A 17,666-nucleotide genomic window follows, 5' to 3' on the forward strand; every position below is an offset into this window, starting at 1 on the left:
CATTTATATGTTCAAGTGCACCTAATGCACGGTGGATTCATGGGTGATGTCATCTAAGGACTGCATAGTAAGTAAAAGTAACTGATATCTTATTTGGATCAGTTTCTGATTAAATCCTGTCATGCAGTGTGCAGAGATTTGGGTATGTTTGATAGAATTTCTTACCACCATTCTTCTCCCATCATTTCCAATCCAGATACTACATTTTCATTTAGCATTTGGTGAGCACTCGTCATGAATAACATATATCCAGGGCAGAGGTCAAGGATAGCACAGATGCTAACTTGACAGAGTGCAAGGTTGTACATCAATTCAATTACCAACATGATCAATGGGAAGGTTACAGCAGAATGCTGTTGGTGGTAGAAGACAGAAGGTAATAGTGGAGGCATTTCCCTGACTGGATGTCTATGATAAGTGGTGTCTTGCAAAGATCAGTTAGACCTTTTGTTTTTTGTGGTAACTATAAATAAACCAGGTGAAAATATAAGTAGTCTGATTAGTAAAATTTAAACACACATAAAAATACTATAGATGCAGAAATCCAAAGCAACCCACACAGTATACTGGAGGAACTCAGCAGATCAGGTAGTGTCCATGGAAATTAACGTTTTGGACCAAGACCCTTCTTTCAGGACTGGAAATGAAAGGAGAAGATGTCAGAATAAAAAGGTGTGGTGGGGGGTGGGGAGGAGGATAGCAAATTAGTAAATTTTCAGATGCTACAAAAATTGGTAGAGTAGTAAAGGTTGTGAAAGTATATACCAGGATATAGATTAATTGGAGTTTAATGTGGACAAGTTTGAGAGATCAAATTCTGGAGGAAAATGTACAGTAAATAAAAGACCTTCAGTAGCATTGATACACAAAAAGATCTTGGGGTATAATTTAATGTCTCCCAAAGATGGCAACACGCTCTGGTATGGCTGCAAAGAAGGCATAAGGCATACTTCAATGGTTAGGGTGTTAAGTGTAAAAGCCAGATTACAGCTTTGGTATAAAACTTTGGCACAAAACTCTGCAAAACTTTGGTTGGGCTTCATTTGGAGTATTGTGTTCAATTCTGTTTGCCAGAGTACAGGGAGAATGTTGATGCTTTGGAAAGGATGTAGAGGTTGCTCACCAGGATATTGTGTGGAATAGATGAGACTGGACAAACTTGGATTGTTTTAGTTGGGCATCGGAAGCTGAGGAGAAATCTAGTGGAAGTATACTGTATATAATGATGAGAGGTATAGTTATGATCCCCCTTCTAGGGTGGAAATATCAAGTGTTGGAAGGCAGAGGTTTAAGCTGAGGTTGAGTGGGGGAACATTTAAAGGAGATCTGTGCTGCAAGTTTTTCTTACACAGAGAGAGGTGGATGCCTGGAATGCCTTGCCAGGGGAGGTGGCAGAAGCAGATACAATAACAATGCTTAAGAGGCACATTGAGAGCAGCATGGAATAGAGAGATGGTGTTCATGTGGAGGTAGGTGAGATTAGTTAGATTGATGTCATGATGGACTGAAGATTCTGTTCTGTGCTGTAAAGTTCAGTGTTCTGAATGCTGGAAGGTGGGATTAGGGCTGCACAGAAATTTCAAAGTGTACTTTGTGTATCAGATATTTTGGTTCTAAATTCTAAATAGGTACAAGAATACAGTTTTGATGTAATTCTAGACACACAGATGCTACCAAGTCATGTTCTCAATATTTATTACTTTTTTTTTGCATATTTTCACATTGGTTGTTTGAACACAGTTTTTACATTGATTCAGTAGTGTTTCTTTGTATTAACTGTTAATGCCTGCAAGAAAATGAGTGTCAGAGTAGTATATGGTGACATATATGTACTTTGATAATAAAATTACTTTGAACTTTGAACTTTGAACTTCGGATTCCTCAACATTACAACTTTAGGTCTTGTACAAAATCAGTTAAATTTGTACTGCATTTGTAGTCTCTTTTCTTTGCATAGATAGATGAGGCTGTATGTGTTTTCAATGTTGTACGTTGGTATATAGATTGTATAACTTTTCCCAATATTGGTACGTTATTCTTCTTACCACGTGCGCGATCCCTGGCTCCACCTTTACCCATGCAATCTTCCTCCTGTTTCTTCTCATACTTCTGTCCACACTGCCTCACTCTGTCTTGTCCATGATTGCTCCCATATGCTTTGTAGCCAACAGTTAGTTTTTTTTTAAGTTCATAGGGATGGTTTTGGGTACAAAACGGGGAGTTAGGGGTCAGGATCTGGCTTAGGGAGGGTGATGTGGGAAAGTTATAGGTTAGGCTTCCACTCCGCATTCAAAGTCCAGTGAGGTGGATGGGAGACAAAGATGTCCCGGCCTCAAATCCGTCCTCGAAGACCAATACCGTTGATGGGTGATGGAGAATATCTGTGGATGTCGAGTTTTTCCAAGTTGCTGTATCCTGTGTTTGGATGTCTGTACAAGCAGGAGACGTGAGCACCAGTCAGTTGGCACATCAGAAGTTCAAGCCTGAAGTTTGGGGGTCTTACCATCAGCTAGTACAGGATGGATACCAAAGATCAAAGCCTCAAGGTCGATCGGAATCTGGAAGTCAAAGCCCGATGAAGACTAAAGGGCTGCCCTAGAGGTGGAGGACTGTCCATTCATGTGGGTGGGTGGAAGGGAGGAAAGGGAGCATGCTTTTCTGTGGTGGTTTTGTTTCTTGTTGTGTTCTGTGCTGCTCTGCCAAGCACTCTGGGCAAACTATGTTGATGATGCGGACACTTGCCGGCTGCCCCCAGCACATTCTCGGGTGTGTTGGTTGCTTACTCAAATGATACATTTCACTCTTATGTTTCCATGTACATGCGATAAATAAGTGTAAATCTAACTGTGAGTGCATTCAGATTCTTCATACCTTCATCTGATAGTATATCCTGGGTGTCTGTAGGACCCATATACGAGTTCAAAGTTCACAATGGCAGCTGAGGAAGTTAAGTTTCCTTAGTAGAGTAACCTGGGATAAAAAGATGGTCTCAGTAATATTAACTGCAAAATCACCAGATTATGGTTGAGATCCTGCAACCCAGTCTGGCCCAGATGTAATTCCATATTCGAGCCAATGTGATTGAGTCCTAATTGCCCGGAAAGTTTAATGACAATTCGGGGTGTGCAATAAAGGCTGGCTTTCCTGGTGACAGTCGCTACCCTTGACTTAATAAAAAAAAGATGCAGACAGTTTCATGTTATTGAAAAGCTACAGTTGTGCTTTTAACAGGAAGCATCCATCAGAGAAACAGACTGTAGATTTTCAATAACATAAGGCAATAATCTTGACATTTATTTTCATTGAATTATTTAAGTAGTCCAGCAATGCAAGGTTTACAGTCCTAACCTAGAAACAGATTGAGTAGGCTGTAGCCTCAGTCTGCAGTTGCTGTGTACACTAACATTTATGCATTTGAACAGTATAGATATGTGTTTCTTGTATACTGAACGTTTATAAACAATGGATTTCATTGAATTACTCAATTGCTTTGAATGTTATTTTTGTGCTTTTGCATAGGTATCTCAGAGCCATGTATCTTGGAATTCAGAGCCGCTGGCACAGAGAACATGAGCGCCGGCACTTCTACTGGAGGATGATGTTTGAGAGTGCTGATATAAACATGTTACGCCTGCTGGAAACTTTTCTTAAAAGTGCACCTCAGCTTGTACTGCAGCTAAGTATTATGGTGCAGAGAAACCACATTGGGAGTTTACAAGGTAAGACTCATTGATTTTGTTACACCGTAGGCAGTGAAAGGAACCCATCACTTAAGGTTGGCAAAGAATCCAATTTGCCTCTTTGGTCCTACTTTCTCACCATGTTATACGCTCAGTGGCCACTTTATTAGATAGCTGTCTGCATGGTCATTTGAGTTACTGTCACCCTCCTGTTAGCATGAACCAGTCAGACCATTCTCCTCTGACCTTTATCATTAGCAAAGTGTTTTTATTCATAGAACTACTGCTCACTGTATGTTATTTTTGTTTTTTGCACCATTCTCTGTAAATTCTAGACACTGTTGCTCATGAAATTCCCAAGATTTCAGCAGTTTCTGAGATATTCAAATCACCCCATCAACAGTCATTCCAAAGTCAAAGACACTTAGATCATATTTCTTCCCCATTCTGATGTTTGGTCTGAACATCAACTGAACCTCTTGACCATGTCTGCATGCTTTGTTGCACAGAGTTGCTACCACCTGACTGGCTGATTAGAATTTGCTTTTCTGGGCAGGTGTACAGCTGTACTTAATAAAATGGCCACAGAATGTAGAATCATTTCTCTTTAGCACTTATTTATATCTCTTTAACTCATTTGTGCTTTCTCATCCCTGCTGCGCTTTTCTGCTTCACAGTTGTCCTTTGGATTGCAGTGTATTGTAACAAAGTTTAAGCATTTTAGAGATTAGTGCTATATAGGAGGAAGGGGTTGGCTCTGGGGGGGCTCCATGACACGGCAGAGTTCTCACATCCCCAGGTACAAACATACTACTGGATGAAATGGTGGAAGACAGAGGAGGTACTGTGGCCACTACTCAATAGGATTATCAATGGGGTTTAAACAATACATTTTATCACTTCTAAAATGAATTTTACTACTAAATCAAATTTGTTTCCTTTCCTGGAAAATATTAAACAGTTATTTTTATACCAAAGTCAAACATGATGCTTTGTCATAATTATTGAAAACATCTTTCAATCAGAAGGTCTGGATAATAGAATCAGGGTCATTGAAAAGTACAGCACAGAAACAGGCCCTTCGGCCCATCTAGTCCATCCTGAACCATTTAAACTACCTACTCCCATCGACCCGCAACGAGACCATAGAACTCCATACTCGTGCTCACATGCACCACTCATGCTGACAGTTTTTTTCACACTCGCATGACTCCCTGAGTGAAGAAGTTTCCCCTCATGTTCCCATTAAACGTTTCTTTTAACTCTTAACCCATGACCTCTAGTTGTAGTCCCACCCAATGTCAGTGGTAAAGATCCCACCTCAAGCCATGATAGCCTTCACCACTGCCCAATTCACTCCCAATCTTAGTGTCATCCACAAATTTGCTGATCCAGTTAATCACATTATCATTCATATTGTTGATATATAGGTGTGGGCACATGGCCAAGTGGTTAAGGCGTTCGACTAGCGATCTGAAGGTCGTGAGCTCGAGCCCCAGCCGAGGTAGTGTGTTGTGTCCTTGAGCAAGGCACTTAATCACACAGTGCTCTGTGACGACACTGGTGCCAAGCTGTATGGGTCCTAATGCCCTTCCCTTGGACAACATCGGTGTCATGGAGAGGGGAGACTTGCAGCATGGGCAACTGCCAGTCTTCCATACAACCTTGCCCAGGCCTGCGCCCTGGAGAGTGAAGACTTTCCAGGCCCAGATCCATGGTCTCGCAAGACTAACGGATGCCTTTTGTTGATATAGATGGCAAACAACAATGGACGCAGCACAGATCTCTGCGTCACTCCACTAGTCACAGGCCTCCCATCAGAGAGGAAACCATCTACCACTATTCTCTGGTTTCTTTCACAAACTCAATGTCTCATCCATTTTGCTGCCTCATCTTGAATGCCGAGCAATTGCAACTTCTGGACCAACCTCCCATGCGGGACTGTAACGTTGAATCAGATTCGTGGGTCCGGCAAGTAAGACAGGAAATTAATAGGCATATTAATCATTTATTTACAAACAGTAAAAATACGACCCAACATTCATGTTCCCCAAATTATAGAAACTACAAAGCTGATATTCAACAAATATACACACATTCAACAAACGTACCTAGTCAAAAGCATGCGCAGAGCATACCTTCACAATGGCCCTGTGCACCACTTGCCTTAAACAAAGGGAGAGCGAGAACCTCCCACACCTGCTCTCTATATACCCAGGATATTTGAAACTGGATACCAGGCAGCTATCCAATGAGAAACGCAGCTGCAGTTTCTAAACTAACCAATCACGACAGAAGTGACTTTCAACACTCAGATTAGACCAGGACTCCAGAGGACAGGGACCTTGTCAAATGCCTTGCTAAAATCCACGTAGACAATATCCACTGCCTTGCTTTCATCAACTTTCCTAGTAACCTCCTCAAAAAACTCTATAAGGTTAGACGTGACCTGCCACGCATGAAGCCATGCTGACTATCCTTAATCCAGTCCATGTCTATCCAAATACTCAATCATCCAGTCCCTTACAATAATTTTCCCACTACTAATGTCAGGCTCACTGGCCTATAATTTCCTGGTTTAGTTTTAGAACCTTTCTTAAACAGTGGAACAACATTGGCTACCGTCCAATCCTCTGGTACCTCACCTGTTGCTAAGGATGATTTACGTATCTCTGCTAGGGCTCCGACAATTTCTGCACTTGCCTCCCACAGGGTCCAAGGGACACCTTGTCAGGCCCTGAGGATTTATCCGCTGTAATTTGGCTCAGGACAGAAAACACCTCCTCCTCTGTAATCTGCATAGGGTCCTTAAATTGATGCCTCTTTGCCTTACTTCTATAGATCCTGTGTCCATCTCCTGAGTAAATACAGGTGCAAAAAATTAATTTAAGATCTTTCCCATCTCTTTTGGCTCCGCACATGGATTACCATTCTGATCTTCCATTGGGCCAATTTTGTCTCTAACAATCCTTTTGTTCTTAGGATTCTCCTTCACCTCGTTTGTTAGGAAAGTTTCATACCTTTTTTTTAGCCCTCCTAATTTCTTTCTTAAACGTTCTCTTGCATTTCTTATACTCCATAAGCACCTCATTTTTTTCCTATACTTGCTATGAACCTCATTATTTTTCTTACTAAGAGCCTTAATATCTCTTGAAAACCAAGATAGCCCACATCTGATATCTTTGGCTTTTATTCTGACAGGCACATATAAGTTTTATACTCTCAAAATTTCACTTTAGAAGTCCTCCCACTTGCCAAGTACACTTTTGTCAGAAAACAGTCTGTCTCAATCCACACTTGCTGGATACTTTCTCATACTGTAGATTTTCACAGATAAAACAGTGAAGGCATTTTATGTTTAGAAAAAAAATGAAGCAACTCACTTATTGAACACCAAAAATCTGAACACACAATGTGGTAAAAGTCCTTTACGCAATTACATCATCACATCAGACCAGTCTCTTAAAGTGAGCCCTAACCCAATGTCAGTGGTTGTGAATTCTGTACATTTCCACCAATTATATTACCCTACAATACCATCAAAATTAGCCTTTCTCCAATTTAGAATATCAACGCATGGACCAAACCTATCTTTTTCCTATTTACTTTGAAACTAATGGCAAAGTGTTCTCACACACAAACGTCTGTCACCTGCCCTGTCTCATTCCCTAATGTTAGATCAAGTATCACGCACTCTCTTGCTGGGATTGCTACGTACTGATTAAGGAAACTATCCTGAACACATTTGACAAATTCTATCCCATCTATTCCTTTTACAGTTTGGAAATGCCAGTCAATATGTGGAAAGTTAAAATCACCTACTTTCAACAACCTTATATTTCTTCTGTCACCTCACTACCAGTTTATTCCTCTAAACCTCTCGGACTATTGGATGGTCTGTAATATAGTCCCATTAATGTGGTCATCATAGCTTTCTTCTACTCATTTCCACTCACTGAGCTCCTCTGTCACAAGGATCATTACAGAACGTCTTTCCTACCAGATGCAATGAGATGTGTGACAGGAGAACACACATCGTAGTATAGTAATCTGTGTTTATTATTTTGTACATCATTATTGCACATTATTGTAAATTATTGCACATTGATAAATTATCATTGTATATATTATTATTTTGTACTTTGTTATTAGTTAAGTCTGCGCACTGCTAAGTGTGTTTTTAAATGTTGCTGCTGTAACAAAAGAAGTTCCCTCTTGGGATCAATAAAGTATTTATTATTATTATTATTATTATTATGCTTCACTGGATGAGTTCTCCAGTCTGCCCTGACTGAGCACTGCCACAGCATTTTCCCTGACTAGCAATGCCACCCCCCACCTTTAATCTCTCCCATTCTGTCGTATCCAAAACAACAGAACCCCAGAATATTGAACTGCCAGTCCAGCTCCTCCAGCAACCAAATTTCACTTTTCTACAATTTCACAATTTCCATGCCCTGAGCTCATCCACTTTCCCTAAGATGCTTCTTGCATTGAAATATATGCAGCTCAGGACATTAGTCGCACCATACTCAACCTTTTGATTCCTGACTTTGTCTGAGGTCTTAACAACTATCTGTCTGGCACTCTGGTTCCCATCCGCCTGCAGATCTAGTTTAAACCCCTCTGTTGTTCGTCCATCGTTGACGTCAATGAGGACCTCGACACCATAATGATGGTGTCGAGACTAGCGCATGATTTGGATTTAAGTAAGGGAGAGTTGCGCAGTGTCAGCCTCACTCTCGCTTCCCAATTCCCATCTGGGTCCAGTGGCAAGACAGAGTCTAGACGGCTGGAGATGGGACTAGGCGCAGTGAATGACCAGGACGTCTTCTGTGTCTTGTCATGCTCTACACGTTCCACGACGCTTGCAGAGACCGCCTTCTTGACCATTGGACCTTCCATTGGTCTCGTCCACTCAATCCACCGGAGTCTGTCTTCACATGCTGGGATAGACAACTCCCTATCTCACCGAGGGTTTGAGACCCGTTGGCTACCCTCACTTGGTTTAGCCGGCTTGTCGAAGCCGTTGTCTGGGGTGTGGCCGTTGTCGCATGCAAACAGTTACGGGGAGCCACAGGTGAGAGCTGAGTGCCAGGTGGGGACCAAAGGTGGACTAACCGCCCTGAAAAGGACGCGACATGTTCCCCCACCAGAGGTGCTACCCCTCCTTGACACCCCATATACCCCAGTTTAAACCCCACCCAGTGCAGCACTAGCAAACCTTCCCGCTCATCTTTTTTCTACTTCTGTAAAGATCTATCTGTATATTTAGGTCTTGTGTAAATGTAATAGATTTCTCTATGGACCTTTTTTGGCATTAAAATATTGATTAAAGTTGACCATCTTACGTACTTACTCTAATAATTAGTGCAATAAATGGTTGACAGAGTAGTGATAGCAAGGGGAGAGAACCGAACTCTTGGTGGCACTACTTTATATTTTGTCTTGCCACATTGAAAATAATTTGATTAAATGAATGAAATAGAATTTCTGTTCAGTGGAGTGATCCTGAAGCCATTGGTGAACCAATTGCATTTTTAACTAATTCCTTTTTGAGACAGAAATTCCAGTCCTTACCAACGTTGGCCTATTTGTGACTTGAGACCCACACATGTCAGATTACTTTTAAGTATTCTTTGAAGCAACTACAGGCCTCCCAGTTATATCAAGCACCTACAAAATTATTATAGTAACAAAATCTGATGGACTATTCATCATCAGCTAATGCTTGTTAGCCCAAGCAATTCTATAAAGCCTGCCTTACCAGCATCTGGGAGCTTTTGCCAAATCATGGCTGTCAGGCACTTTCATCATTCCTGTGATTGTCGTAGCTTGCCAATTGAAATCCCCAAATGAGCTGCATGGCAGCACAGTGGGATACAATATGGGGTAAAGTGTCTCTGGAAATCCGCTCCATTGATCAAAACCCATGAAGTCTCATGATATCAAATGAAGCATGGATGAGAAAGGCTCCTTCTAATCAACAACAACTGAACTTCATCAACAGATCAATTGGTGAAAGTCTTTGAACATCAGTTGAAGAAGCAACATAGACCTTGGCAAAGTGATCATCCATCCAAAGAGTAGCTTAGTCACACCACCATAGTGACTGAGGAAAAGTTCAAACACCTACTAAATCTATACAAATAAGCAGATTCAAAGAATAATGAATAGTTCGTAAGCAATGATCTCAGTTAAATGTGGTCATTGACTGAAATAAAGTAATGTGAAAATAATTAAATTGCTAAATTTTTTAGGAGTGGGCTGGAAGAGAGAGGCATCAGAGCTAATAATTTATTCCAAACATTTCACACCATTGTGGCTATCCTCAACAATGATGCAACGTTTGACTGGGTGATACATCAAGGAACCACAGTACAACTGTGTTTATTGAAAAATGTTATCACCATTGATTAGAGACATGGTCAACTATAGGTAATCATGGTATTTGGAAGGAAAATTATCTCAGCCTCAAAATGTACACATAAAAGTTCCTTAGAGCATTGTCCAAAGACAATCTTCTTCAGTATCTTTACCATTGACCATCTTGTAGTTTTAAAGCATTTGCACATTGTCAAGAGACAGAGCAGCAATTTGCTAAGAATTTCTCAACTCCCTCTCCACCTCAAATCCATGATTTCTATTAGTTTTGAAGGGCATAATCTGCATGCATGACAATACCAAATGCAAATTCTCCAAATTGCACCCTATCCTGTTTTAGAAATGTATAATAGTTACTTCATTGTTGGGTGATAATCCTGAAATGTGCTGCCTAACAACAATGTGGGACCATCTTCAGCACACACTCAGTGGCCACTTTATTAGGTACAACTGACACCTACTTGTTAATACAAATATCTAATCTACATGTGCCAGCAATTCAGTGCATAAGAACATGTAGGTATGGTCATGAGATTCATTTGTTGTTCACACCAAACATCAGAACGGGGAAGTAATGTGATCTAAGTGACTATAACTGTGGAATGATTGTCAGTGTCGGATGGAGTGGTTTGAGTATCTCAGAAACTGCTGATCTCCTGGGATGGTAAAGCACAGCAGCCTGTAAAGTTTACAGAGAATGTCATGAAAAACAAAATAAAAAATCCAGTGAGTGGCAGTTCTTTGGGCAAAAAACACCTTGTTAATGAGAGAGGTCAGAGGTGAATGCCCAGACTGGTTCAAGATGACAGGAGGTTGACAGTAATTTAGATAACCACATGTTGCAACAGTGATGTGCAAAGGAGCATCTCTGAATGCAGAACACATCAAACCTTGAAATGGATGGACTACCACAGGAGAAGACCACAAAATATACTCAGTGGCTATTTTATTCGGTAGAGAAGATGGCTAATAAAGGAGGTGAAAAGGTTCAGAAAGGCTGACTCGTTACCATCGGCTCCCAGAGCAGTGGGGTAGGCAGTAAATCCTGACCTGACTAGCAATATCAACCCGTTTAAACGACACTTTCATGTCCAATTCTTTACTTCCATAATCTCCAAATTAAAACTCAATTTATCATTGACTATTCCGAATTCTGAAAGGACATTGACTTGATACATTAACTCTGTTTTCTCAGCATGTGTTACCTGGCTTTCTGCTTTTTATCAATTTTTTTAATTTTGTATTTCCAGTATCCATGGTATTTTGCTTCTGAAATCCTGTTTATTATTTGTTTACTTTATTGTGAAGTGTAGGTGACAGATACAAATTTACCAAAATGATGCAAGGGATATGAGGAAAGGAAAATTGGAAGCAATTAGAGCACCATGAAAATTAAGGAAAGAATGCAAAATGATGAAATGAGTCGACAGGATAAACATAGGTTATTTATACATCAAATTTAATTGCTGCCTAATCAATAGGTAGCAGATTAGCACTTACAGAATAGAAAAGAGTATTATCAAAATACAAGAACATAGGCCTGCAAAATTCACCATGAAAGTGTCTTACTTTTGTGCCACCCTTTAACAGTGCATACTGACCTGAATGTTTTGTGTTACTGTTTTTGAGGGGCAGAACAGAACTTCCATAGCAAACCAAAATTACAGCTCAGTTCAGTTAATCCAATTCAGTTTGAGTTGGTGAGTTCCCTAATTCTGTCATCGTTAGGTCGCATCTGGAATTTCCAGTTGGTGGACAATTTCACTGCACGCTGCTCTGACATATTGGGAAATCACGTACTCGGCAAGTGGTTTGCCTTTGCCTTGCCTTTGCCTTCTGCCGGGTGAGTTTAAAGAGATCACCACCTCTTGCAATGGATGACCAGGACGTCTAAGTGCCTTGTTGTGCTCTTAGCGATCCACAAACACCTCCTGGCCTGCCTTCTTGACCGTTGGATCATTAATCGGTCTCCTCCACTCAATCTGCCAGGGCCAGACTTCACACACTGGGATAGGCAGATCCCCTACCTCACCGAGGGTCGAAGGCCTGTCCACTACCGTCACCTGGTTTGGCCCGTCTGCTGAGACGGTTTACCGGGGTGCGGCCGCTGTGTGTGCTACAGCTACTTGGAGCCACAGGTGAGAGCTGAGTGCCAGGTGGGGACCAAAGGTGGACAAGCTGCCCTGAAAAAGGGCACGGCAGGCCCCCCCCACCAGAGGTGCTACCCCTCCCTAGACACCCCATACACCCCAATTCTGTACTTAATGATTTTGGTACACAGTTCATTAAACTTTTTACTAAAAATAGATACAAAAATTTTGTTGAAGTTAGCTATTTTAAGACCAAGCAGTGATGATAATAGGTGTTCTCTTCTTTTTGCACTAAGCTGTACTATGAGATATATATATATTTGCACCTAATAAAGTGGCCTCTGAGTGTACACTGAGTGTCTTCTGCTGCTGTCACCCATCCACTTCAAGGTTCAATATGAAGTGTATTCAGAGATGCTCTTCTGCACACTACCAATGAGGTGCGGTTATATTAGTTACTGTCACCCTTCTATCAGTTTGTACCAGTCTGGCCATTCTCATCTGATTTTTATCATTAACAAGGCTTTTTTGCACACACAATTTTTTGTTTTTTGCACCATTCTCTGTATACTCTGGAGAATGTTGTGTGTGGAAAATCCCAGGAGATAAGCAGTTTCTGAGCTACTTGAACTACCCCATCTGGCATCAACAACCACTGCGCCATCTAAGTCACTTAGATCACAATTCAAAGTTTCAAAGTACATTTATTATCGAAGTATGAATTCAGTATACAACCTTGAAATTCATCTTCCCCACAGACAGTCATGAAATAAAGAAGAACCATGGAACCAACCTGTTCAAAGAAATAATATCAAACAAAATGTCAAATATCAAAATATCAAACAACAAACCTCTCTCCCCCACACACAAAAAAAATGGCGCACATGGTAGCCAAAATAATGAGTACACAGAATATAAAACACAAAATCAAAAGGCATATTTCAGTTCAGTTCAAACCTACGAACCGCATCAATTAAACCTTACTCCGGCACCATCTGCCGACATCATCAAGGGAGAGAGAGAGAATCACTCAAAAGCAATGACATTCCCTTGGAAGCAGTGAGCAAGAGCGAACGAGAAAGCACCACATACAGACTCCTTTTCCAGTCGCAGTGAGTGAGAGACTGGTAGACGACACTTATCACTAGCTCGCCCTCTGCCACCACCTTGTAGATTTCAATCTTCCTCGGCACTTTAATCAGCGAGAGATGGCATCAATCATGGGATCACACTCAGTCTCCTGGCTTCCTGACCTCCATTCTACATGCTGTGATTGCAGCCTTGTGGAACACTCTTGGAGTCAGCAAAGCACCAGTCACCTGATCAGACCAAAAGCACACCACCGGAATGTAGATAACAGGCTCTACCAGAAACAAAACCATATCGGAAGTGAAAGGAATTGCTTCATAAACCATCTTGAGAATGCCACCTTTGGTAGCGTTGTTTGCTGGCATCATCTTCTCCCACAGTCTGGTATTTGGTGTGAACAACAGCTGAACCTCTTGACCATGTCTGCATGGTTCTATGCATTGACTTGCTGCCACATGATTGACTGTAAAGAAGTTTGCATTAACGAGCAGATGTACATAATAATGTGGCTACTGAGTGTATCAAAATGATTCACAAGCATTGCATTACTTTTGAAGTATGGTTTACAGTGGTTATTTGGAAAGATTGTGTGCAATTATGTCTTTAAAAAACAGCAAATTTTAAGAAAACAAGCTGGCCTGAATAAACTTATTGAATAAATTATAGATGTAATTAAAGTCTCTATTGTAATGATTTGATGAAGAAGCTGCTTTGAAAATAACTTTAATTTTTAAATAACATGTAGGCAGTTGTCTCTTTTTAAAGAAGAGTGGGGGAACATGGTCAATTCTTAATATCTATAATTTTATTTGTCTTTTTAATTATGATTATAAACTACAGTGATTATTTCTGAGAACATGGGAGTGGCATGGAAGCTTGGCCAATCTTATCGGCTAAACCTGATTACAGTTAGTGGCAATAAGTTTGACCTAGTCCAGTATCAAATACTAACCTACTTGACAGACACAGCTTGCAGTGGTAACACAGATACCTGACGATGCTTGGCAAGCCAAGCTTGAGTTCATTGAAGAGAAATACCAATTGATGTTGCTTTGGCGAACAGATAAACATTTCATGGTGACTGGCAAAGGTGTCAAGACGTGTTAGGTTTCCCTTCCATTTTCCTACAGGAGGCGATACCCAAGTCAGGGTCTGTTATGAGATGCTATCATGAGCTAGAAAAGACCATGGGTTTCTCTCCAAGCAACCATGGGAGAAAATAAGAAGTAAATACTCAGCGCATCACCCAGAGGACTTTAATCTCGAGCCCTCAAGTACCTGAGAACCCAAGATCAGAAGTGGCGATGAGAGCTATTTTTTCACTCTTTGCCTGGAATGCACCTGCTCTCAGTCCCCTTCCACATTTTTACCATTATCCCTATCCCATCACTCTGACCTCACTCACAACATACATTCGTCTGGATCCCTTGCGTATTGCTGATACTTGTGCAAACCTGTTCCCAACCACTTTCATTTGCTCATCCCACACCTCCACTTAATTTCCCTTCAAGCTGTACATGCACTTGCGATGTTCCCACTCCTTATACCATCTTAGAAAGATGTGAAATAGGATTGGAAGATGTTGAATCCTTGTGGATTGAGTTAAGAAACTGCAAGGGTAAAAGGACCCTGATGGCAGTTATATACAGGCCTCCAAATAGTAGCTGGGATATGCACTACAGACTACAACTGGAGACAGAAAATGTGTGTCAAAAGGGCAATGGTATGATGGTTATGGGAGATTTGAACTTGCAGGTAGATTCGGAAAATCAGGTTGACAATGGATTGCAAGAAACTGAATTGGTTGAGTGCCTATGAGATGGCTTTTTAGAGCAGGTTGTCGTTGAGCATACTTGTGGATAAGCTATAGGTACATTTAATGTCAGGGAAATGTATACAATATACATTCCTGAAATTCTTTTTCTTCGCAAACATCAACGAAAACAGGGGAGTGCTCCAAAAAATGAATGACAGTTAAACGTTAGAATATCAAAGCCCCCCCCAGCTCCCTTCCGCCACGCACAAGCAGCAGCAGGGCAATAACTCCTACCCCCCACCAGCAAAAAAAAAAGCATTGGCGCCCCCCACTGAGCACTCAAGCGTGCAGCAAGACATCAGTAAAGACGCAAACTTGCAGTACCCCAAAGTCTACTCATTCACCTGGCAATTCGACATACCACAGGCTCTCTCTCTCTGCCTAATTAGAGAAAAAGAGATGTCTCTGATTCACAGCGAGAGGGGAGACATAACAAACAACTCACTGATTTATGATGTTAAAAGTCTGTTGCATCGCTTTTTTCAAGCTCTGCACACGAAGAGCTGAGGGTCGGCAGCAAACCCCATGCTCCCAATGTTCTATGTTCTCCCATGACACCAGCCTTGAATCAGCCCATCTCCAGAGCCACGAGAATCCGGCACAATGAAGGCGCGCTAGTCTTCCAGGCCACACCCTTGGGATATCCAATTGTGGCCGGTCATGAGGCCCCGACAGCAGGTCCCATTCCCACAAAGAACCAAAGTCAGAGTGTCACTCCAGGTCAGGGTCTTCAGAAGAACCTTGAAAAGGAAAAAAAGAAATATCAAAGATTGAAGTAGTGCTGTTTCTGAAGATGCAAGCAAAGGATTCCCCATTTAGCGCCATCTTGACTTTGCTCTTCCATCCCATACTGGATTGGGTATTATGTAATGAACTAGAGGCAATTAGGGAGCTTAAGTTAAAGGAATCATTAGGATGCAGTATTCACAATATGATTGAGTTCAACTTGAAATTTGCTAGGGAGAAAGCCAAGTCTAACGTAGCAGTATTTCAGTGGAGTAAAGGAAATTCAGCAGTATGAGAGAGGATTTGGCCAAAGAAAATTGGAAGGAGATGCTGGCAGGGATGACAACAGGGCAGCAATGGCTTGAGTTCCTGGGAACAATGAGGGAGGTGCAGGATAGATGTATTCCAAAAACAAAGAAATACTCAAATAGCAAAATAGCGCAACCGTGGCTACAAGGGAAGTCCAAACTAATGTATGAGCAAAGGGGAGGGCATACAACAAAACAAAAATTAATAGGAAGATAGAGGATTGGGAAGTTTTTAAAAACCTACAGAAAGCAACTGAAAGAATCATTAGGAGGGAAAAGCTGAAACACGAAAGCAAGCTAGCAAATAGTATCAAGGTGGATAGAAAAAGCTTTTTCAAGTATATAAAAAAAATAAGAGAGTTGAGAGTGGATATAGAACCACTAAAAATATGGCCAGAGAAATAACAATGGGGAACAAGATGGCAGATGAACTAAAAGAACATTTTGAATCAGTCTTCACTGTGGAAGACACTAACAGTGTGCCAGAAGTTGAAGGGTGTGAGGGAAGAGAAGTGAAAGCAGTTACTATTACAAGGGAGAAGTTGCACAAATAGTTGAATGACCTAAAGGTACATACGTCTCCCAGACCAGATGAACTGCACACTAGGGTTCTAAAAGCAGTAGTGGTAGAGATTGTGGAGGCATTAGTAATGATCTTTCAAGAATCATTGGGCTCTGGCATGGTTCCAGAGAACTGGAAAATTGTCACTCCACTCTTTAAGAAAGGAGGGAGACAGCAGAAAGGAAATTATAGACCAGTTGGCCTGACCTCAGAGGTTGGGAAGATGTTGGAGTCAATTGTTAAGAATGAGGTTATGGAGACTTTGGAGACATCGGACATAATAAGGCAAAGTCAGCATGGCTTCCTTAAGAGAAAATCTTGCCTGACGAACCTGTTGGAATTCTCTGAGTAGATTACAAATAGGATAGGTTACAACGGGGATGCAGTGGATGTTTATATTTGGATTTTCATAAGGCTTTTGACAAGGTGCCACATATGAGGCATGGTTAAGACCCATGGTCTTATAGGAAAGTTACTAGCATGTTTAGAGCATTGGTTGCTTAGTAAGAGGTAGCGAGTGGGAATGAAAGGATCCTTTTCTGGTTTGCTGCCAGTGACTAGTGGTGTTCCACAGGGGTCGATGTTGAGACTGCTTCTTTTTATGCTGTATATCAATGATTTAGATGATGGAATAAATGGCTTTGTTGCCAAGCTTGCTGATGATATGAAGATTGGTTGAGGGGCAGGTAATGTTGAGGAAACAGGAAGGTTGCTGAAAGACCCAGACAGATTAGGAGAATGGGCAAGAAAGTGGAAAATGAAATACGATGTTGGAAAATTGCATGGTCATGCACTTTCGTATAAAAAATGAATGTGCAGATATTTTCTAAATGGGGAGAAAATCCAAAAATGTGAGATGCAAGGGGACTTGGGAGTCCTTGTGCAGAACACACTAAAGGTTAACTTGCAGGTTGAGTTGGTGGTGTGGAAGGCAAATGCAATGTTAGCATTCATTTCAAGAGGTCTAGAATATAAGAGCGGGGTTGTGATGCTGAGGCTTTATAAGGCACT

At 41.3% G+C, this 17,666-nt stretch overlaps 1 protein-coding gene across 2 annotated transcripts in view; it reads left to right on the top strand.

The window, feature by feature from the left end:
• Positions 1-17,666, top strand: part of xkr7b (XK, Kell blood group complex subunit-related family, member 7b) — a 242,500-nt gene that overhangs the window by 200,832 nt on the left and 24,002 nt on the right. For both annotated transcript variants that reach the window (XM_072277130.1, XM_072277136.1), the window contains exon 2: positions 3,520-3,719. In XM_072277130.1, the coding sequence (XP_072133231.1) occupies positions 3,520-3,719 (200 nt within the window). The remainder of the gene's footprint in view (positions 1-3,519; positions 3,720-17,666) is intronic.

The sequence above is a fragment of the Mobula birostris genome, chromosome 2 (assembly GCF_030028105.1).
Source record: "Mobula birostris isolate sMobBir1 chromosome 2, sMobBir1.hap1, whole genome shotgun sequence".
NCBI classification, from domain to species: Eukaryota; Metazoa; Chordata; class Chondrichthyes; order Myliobatiformes; family Myliobatidae; genus Mobula; species Mobula birostris.